We start from the raw sequence: 6168 nt of genomic DNA on the forward strand, positions 1-6168 counted from the left end.
GCCCCAGCAACCGAAGTAAGCCCGACTGTAACGGCAGAGGATACCACTACGACACCAGCAGCTACAACAACCAGAATAGCCACCACGACGACCACAGAAGTATCCACAACAACAGAAGGAGCCCCACCAACAGAAGAAGGCACGACTGTAACGGCAGAGGCTACCACTACGACACCAGCAGCTACAACAACCAGAATAGCCATCACGACGACCACAGAAGTATCCACAACAACAGAAGAAGCCCCAGCAACCGAAGTAGGCGCGACTGTAACGGCAGAGGCTTCCACTACGACACAAGCAGCTACAACAAGAAGAATAGCCACCACAACGATCGCAGAAGAATCCACAACAACAGAAGAAGCCCCAACAACAGAAGAAGCCCCAACAACAGATGTAGGCACAGCTGCAACGGCAGAGGCCACCACTACGACAGAAGGGGCCACCACTTCGGCAACCGAGGTGGCCGTAGATCCAGAGTGGGTGGCAGGTCCCGGACGTCTGGTTCCCACACCTCCCTTGGGTCTTAACCTGCCTTTTGACGTCCGTCAGTGCATCTTCCAGAACGTTCTACCGGCGTGCGCCGCCTTCGATGCCGTGTATGCCATTTCTCTGGATCACTGTTATGCCAGTTGCGCGTTGACTAAGCGGTGCGAGGCATTTTCGTTTGTCCCTGACCAACGTGTGCCATGCTCCCACTTCAACTGTTCTGATGCCTGGCGCCGCTCCGAGGGGGCGCAGACCTCGCGTATGCACTGTCTGAGGCTGGTGGATATCAGGTGAAAATTGTATCTTGTTTCGCTTACCCTTTAACTTTTTAACAATTCCTCTCCCAGCCCCTGCGCCCTTGACGACGTTTCCTTTGAGGGGGGCGACTTGGCACAATCGCGAACGTCATCGTTAACCGAATGCTGGAGAAGCTGCCTTCGACTGGAGGAATGCATGTGAGTTTCCGATCTGGTTAATCTCTTCCCAGAGGCTTTTCATTCGACGACACCACTGCGGAAATCAACTGCTTTCTGAAGTATACGGATGCTGACGTGACCGCTCGAATCGGATTTCGCTCTGGGTACAGGAGCTGTCCTGACGCTGTGTTGAATCAAAGGTGGAAGTAGTTTCACATGTATCAGTGTGGTAAAAGTTGTCCGAGTCCATCATTTCATTTGACAGGAGCTTCTGCCTCTCGCATTTCTTCGTACGCCTTATGCGAACTGAATAAAAAATGCGGATTCTATTATTTGCTGCAGCCATCATCAATGCCAGTGCCTCTGTGGACGCTTTCACCACCGTCCGTGGCTTTGACCTTCCCGGAGGTGACTACCCTCCCGAAGACCCCGAGGACTGCCAGTTCCGCTGTAACCGTGTGGGCTGCGTGTAGGGGTCGGGGTGGGTGTTTTACGCAGGGCGTGGAGTAGGCTCAACAGCAACATATGTGCGATAACTTCCCTATCGGAAGATATGACCGCCGTGTCGATAATGCGCGACGCCATGTGCGGCAAGCACTACAGAATTGTACGAGGAGTGCTGAAGGTAGAGGGCATGGTGAGCGAGGCGACGATGTTAATGGGGTGGTCTGAATGCTTTGAGCGGTGTCAGATCGTCGGGTGCCTGTGAGCCTGAATCTTCGACCATACAGATTCGCTACGCAACAGTATGGGAAGTGTACAGTGTTCCTGGATAACGTTCCGGGACCAACCCAGCCCCCCACCATTGACATATCACTGCAGCAGCACTGTCTTGAAGACATCCGGTACAACCGACCTAAGAGCCGCTCCGTAGGCTGTACTTACGCGGGGGGCGTTGTGGAGGGCTCTTGCTTCAGTATCGACACGAAGTTTCCTTTTATCGAGGAATCTGGATGGTTTAAGCTTGTTGTGAATCGGACGGCAAAGACTTGCAGAGCTAAGTGCCTCCAAGAACGTATGTGCCAGTTTTGGAATCACTACGAGACTTCGTGTTATCTTTACGAGCACTCCTTCTACACAACTCGACAGCCCGCTGCAGGGTGGACGTCAGGTTGGAAGACTTGTGATCGCCGGGATCAATTCGCCAGCTTTCAGCACAAGGGCCCGGTCGTGGGTCAAGTTGCAGCGGAGGAATTTTTGGACTGTCGGTATCGATGCCGACGAGAAGTAAGATGTGTCGTTTTCTCCTACGAGCACGAGACAGGTCGCTGTGTTTTCTATGGGAGGCACCTAGGGTTTATAGCGGCGCCTGGATGGGATTCTGGCTGGCCAGGATTGAATCACAATCAGGACTGCGAGCTCTTTGAGACGCGCTTTGCTGGAGGGGCTGTCTGGATAGATCCCTTCGTCATCGACTCCGACGGCTGTCGCCGGCAATGTCAACAACGCGATGACTGCTGGCAATGGACCTACACTTATGGCGAGGGCTGTTCCGCTTTTAAGAACAACTTCCATGAGACGGAAATGCACCTGATGTCTCTGTCTGGTGAAGCCTACTGTCGATCAGCTGGGTGTGCTGCAGGCTACACTGTTGAAGGCACAGTCACGGAAACATTCTACAATGTATCTTTTTGGCTCTGCAACTACCTTTGCGGGGAGAGGGTTCACTGTATCCTATATTCCTACAACTGGAACGAGAACATCTGCAGGATACTAGCGGACGGCGTCTTCAAGCCCGATCCACAGTCGCAAGCTTGCAGATTTGCATCCGAAGCCCTTGAATTGTCCACGGATCAAACCTCCTTATTCCCTGGGTCTAGAGCCATGGGACTATTCGATCTGACCATCAGGTCCCTGCAGTCGTATGATGATGAGCCGATTCCGGACATCTTGACTCCACATCCAAGGCTGCTCGGGGCAAACAGGAAGCCGTCCGAGTTGTCTGGTGTGGGAGATAGGTACACTGTCCAGCCTACAAACCCCCCCGAATTGGAATATCGATTTGATGAAGGCTCCTTGCGCCGACTACCCGCCGCAGATGATCCTCTGGTGCCTCTTCTTGCCGCGATGACCCCGACGGACTGCTCGAAATTGTGTGACAAATCGGCATCCTGCGTGACATGGAGTCATAGTTTGTACAATAATGCCTGTACCCTGCACTCAACGATACCTCGAAAACGTGAGTTCGGTGTAGTCTTTCCAATACTCGATGTCACCACCACAGAGGAAGCCACAACCACTACGGAAGAGACCACCACTGCGACCACAGAAGAATCCACAACAACAGAAGAAGCCACTACGACAGAAGCGGCAACGACAACAGGAATAACCACCACTTCAACAGAAGAAGCTGTAACTACAACGACCGAAGAAGCCACCATCACAGAAACAGCCACGAATACAACAGAAGAGGCCGCCTCCACAACTACTACGACAGAAACGGCCACGAGTACGACAGAAGAGGCCGCCTCCACGACTACTACGACAGAAAAAGCCACGAGTACGACAGAAGAGGCCGCCTCCACGACTATTACGACAGAAACGGCCACGAGTACGATAGAAGAGGCCGCCTCCACGACTATTACGACAGAAACGGCCACGAGTACGACAGAAGAGGCCGCCTCCACAACTACTACGACAGAAGAGGCCGGAATAGGGACACGGATAAGAGCCGCGACCGACCTTACTATCGCCAACAGCGACACGCTACCTCTGGGGCCGAACCTACCCGTAGACCTCCGGCAGTGCACCATGCTCGACGTTGTGCCTGCGTGCGCTGTTTTCGACACGGTTTACGCCGCCTCGTTGGACCACTGCTACGCCAGCTGCTCTCTGGTAAAGCTGTGTGAGGTATTCTCCTACAGAGCCGACCGACTACTGCCCTGCTCCCATTTCGCGTGCTCCCAGAGATGGTACTACTCCAAGGGTGATACGACGACACGCCTGCGGTGTGTGCAGCTGATCGAGGTTAGGTGAGGTCTCGATATTGAATTAGTCACTTGTTTATTTTTTTTTTCGTACTTTTGTTTTGCTCCGTTAATTAAATAATCTCTCCCAGCCCCTGCGCCCTTGACGACGTTTCCTTCGAGGGGGGCGACTTGGCACAATCGCGAACGTCGTCGTTAACCGAATGCTGGAGAAGCTGCCTTCGGCTGGAGGAATGCATGTGAGTTTCCGATCTGGTTAATCTCTTCCCAGAGGCTTTTCATTCGACGACACCACTGCGGAAATCAACTGCTTTCTGAAGTATACGGATGCTGGCGTGACCGCTAGAATGGGATTTCGCTCTGGGTACAGGCAGTGCCCTGACGCTGTGTTGAATCGGCAGTGGTCATAACTTGAGATTATTATTTCATGGAATGTCCTAAAATATTTGTAATAATATTTGTTGTGGATATTTGCTGTCAATTTTCTCGAGGCCGAGGTAAACAGAAGAAATCCCCAGTCGCATGGTCCCTCATGTAAGTGTCACCGCCCACATCCAGGACCTCCACGACGTCCCCCTCTGAGACGAGTGAGTAGACGAAGAGGTCGTGGTCGTCGTAGAACCGAAGAAATGAGTTGAGCCAAGAGGTTGGCAGGTCCTTTGTCTCCCCTGGAAAAAAGATACGTTTCGTATCACTAGTATTTAATTTTAAATGCAACCTTTACCCACCATGATGTCGAACAAGAAGCGCGCGTCCAAATCCATCGAAGTCAGCTTGGGATTCTACCTGTGCTGGCGCCACTCGGGAAATCAGTCGAAATCGAAGATGCTCCAAATCAACCGCCTTACAGAGGTGCACCTGGTTGTTGCGACCGTCAACACAAGCGCAAGTGCGACCTCGCAGCTTATCCAGCAGCCCCCCATAACAGCGAGCCTTGCGGAGAGCGGCGGCTGCCGCACGACTGAGTGCTTGATGGCGCACACGGCGAGAGGTCACGGGCTGCCCACGAGGACTCAGCGAGTACACGCGACTTCCTACCATCGCGTGCGTCTCGCCATTCAGCCAAACCACCTCCCCGGCGACCTTTCGGTGAGGATCCAACACCGCAACCACGTCCGTCACGGTCTGCGGCCCCACTGTCGCAGCATTAAAGCCGTAAAGCGCTTTCCAGCAGCACGGAACTCGATTATAGGGCCCAGAGTAGCGAGCTACCGCCCCTTCAGCTAGCCCCGGCACGTGGCGGAAGTAGGAGACGTGCATGCTGCCGGCGGGCTCGTAGTGCCGCACTTCCTGTCGCCATCCCCTGATGTAGGCGGACCTGAAATGCATCATCAGTGGCGTTCTGTACACCTACCCCGCAGCCTTCGATATCACCTCCGCGTCGGGAAACCTCAATGACATGATCTGCTTCAGCTTGCATTTCCACCAATAGGCGGCGTCAATAAGAGCGAGGACCCTGGCCCTCTCCCTTGAGTCGGCCGGCTCGCCCGAACTCGCGAAGTCAGGCCCTCGCCTCCCGTTCACATCATCCTTCTTGGCCACTTGCGGCCGCTGTCTCGGGTCTTCGACGACGGCCGCCGCTTGGAAGTTGGTGGCTGCCACCCCCTTCACAGCTAGAATGGCAGAGATGTCCGCCCCCGTGAGGTCGCGCCCCTCATAAGGGAACCGAATGCAGATCTCGCCGTTCTCGATGCTCCAAATCCTTTCGCCTGTGATGCAGGCAAGTGGAGGGTCGGGCACGCCGACATCCCCTCCTTCCGCCTCGACAACGTCGTCTGTCGGAAGGCTGCTTTTGCCACCCGTCGCGGAATCTGGCGACCCCGTCTCGAGGAGCGTGCCATCTCCAGCTTGCTGGGGGCTCCACTCCGCAGTCGAGCCCCCAGAAACGGCCTGTGTGGTGTGTTTTAAGAAAAGTCGCGACACTAGCATCGTCTCAGGCTTCTCAACCGTGCTCTCCCAATCTCCGGAGTTCTCCGTCAAGCTGTGGACGTCGGCTCCAGACTGGGAAGCGAGGTCTGACTGCTGGGTCGTCTGCATGATGTAACGAATGCGGGTTAGCGAGTCAGAATCCGCAACTGATAGACCCTCAGGCACCGCGCCTTTCTCAATAGAGGACACAGTCGTCACCAACACCGCCTCGATGCCCGCCCAGTAAGGTTCACGTACAACCCTCATAAGAATAGCACAAATGTCCTTCTTGCTGCCCTACCTCATCGAGGCGCTGGTGCTCGGAGGCGGCTACTGCATCTACAAGCTCGCCAAGGGACCGAAGCCGCCGATTCCCCACCGCCTCGATGCCCGCCCAGTAAGGTTCACGTACAACCCTCATAAGAATAGCA

At 54.5% G+C, this 6168-nt stretch overlaps 2 protein-coding genes across 5 annotated transcripts; one reads left to right on the top strand and one right to left on the bottom strand.

Annotated features, from left to right (window-relative positions):
* Window positions 1-1219: 1219 nt before the first annotated feature.
* On the top strand, window positions 1220-4239 carry KVP17_003025 (uncharacterized protein; the record flags this gene model as incomplete). 2 transcript variants are annotated; one of them, XM_068519860.1, is made up of 5 exons in its annotated part: window positions 1220-1371; window positions 1401-1607; window positions 1634-3874; window positions 3961-4068; window positions 4101-4239. In XM_068519860.1, 5 exons carry the CDS (start codon window positions 1220-1222, stop codon window positions 4237-4239), a joined length of 2847 nt encoding a protein of 948 aa, XP_068378664.1. The 2 variants fall into 2 exon arrangements, with proteins under 2 accessions (XP_068378664.1, XP_068378663.1); XM_068519859.1 differs by lacking the exons at window positions 1220-1371; window positions 1401-1607; window positions 4101-4239 and having other exon boundaries at window positions 1920-3874; window positions 3961-4072.
* Window positions 4240-4306: 67 nt separating this feature from the next.
* Window positions 4307-6004, bottom strand: KVP17_003026 (uncharacterized protein; the record flags this gene model as incomplete). 3 transcript variants are annotated; one of them, XM_068519861.1, is made up of 3 exons in its annotated part: window positions 4307-4497; window positions 4558-5147; window positions 5184-6004. In XM_068519861.1, the coding sequence occupies 3 exons, from the start codon at window positions 6002-6004 to the stop codon at window positions 4307-4309; spliced, it is 1602 nt and encodes a 533-aa protein (XP_068378665.1). The 3 variants fall into 3 exon arrangements, with proteins under 3 accessions (XP_068378665.1, XP_068378667.1, XP_068378666.1); XM_068519863.1 differs by lacking the exon at window positions 5184-6004 and having other exon boundaries at window positions 4558-5161; XM_068519862.1 differs by lacking the exons at window positions 4307-4497; window positions 4558-5147 and having other exon boundaries at window positions 5180-6004.
* Window positions 6005-6168: the final 164 nt, after the last annotated feature.

This window comes from the organism of the source record quoted next (genome assembly GCF_019968985.1).
Source record: "MAG: Porospora cf. gigantea B chromosome Unknown PgB_NODE_1385_length_6168_cov_104.594, whole genome shotgun sequence".
Lineage (NCBI taxonomy): Eukaryota > Apicomplexa > Conoidasida > Eugregarinorida > Porosporidae > Porospora > Porospora cf. gigantea B.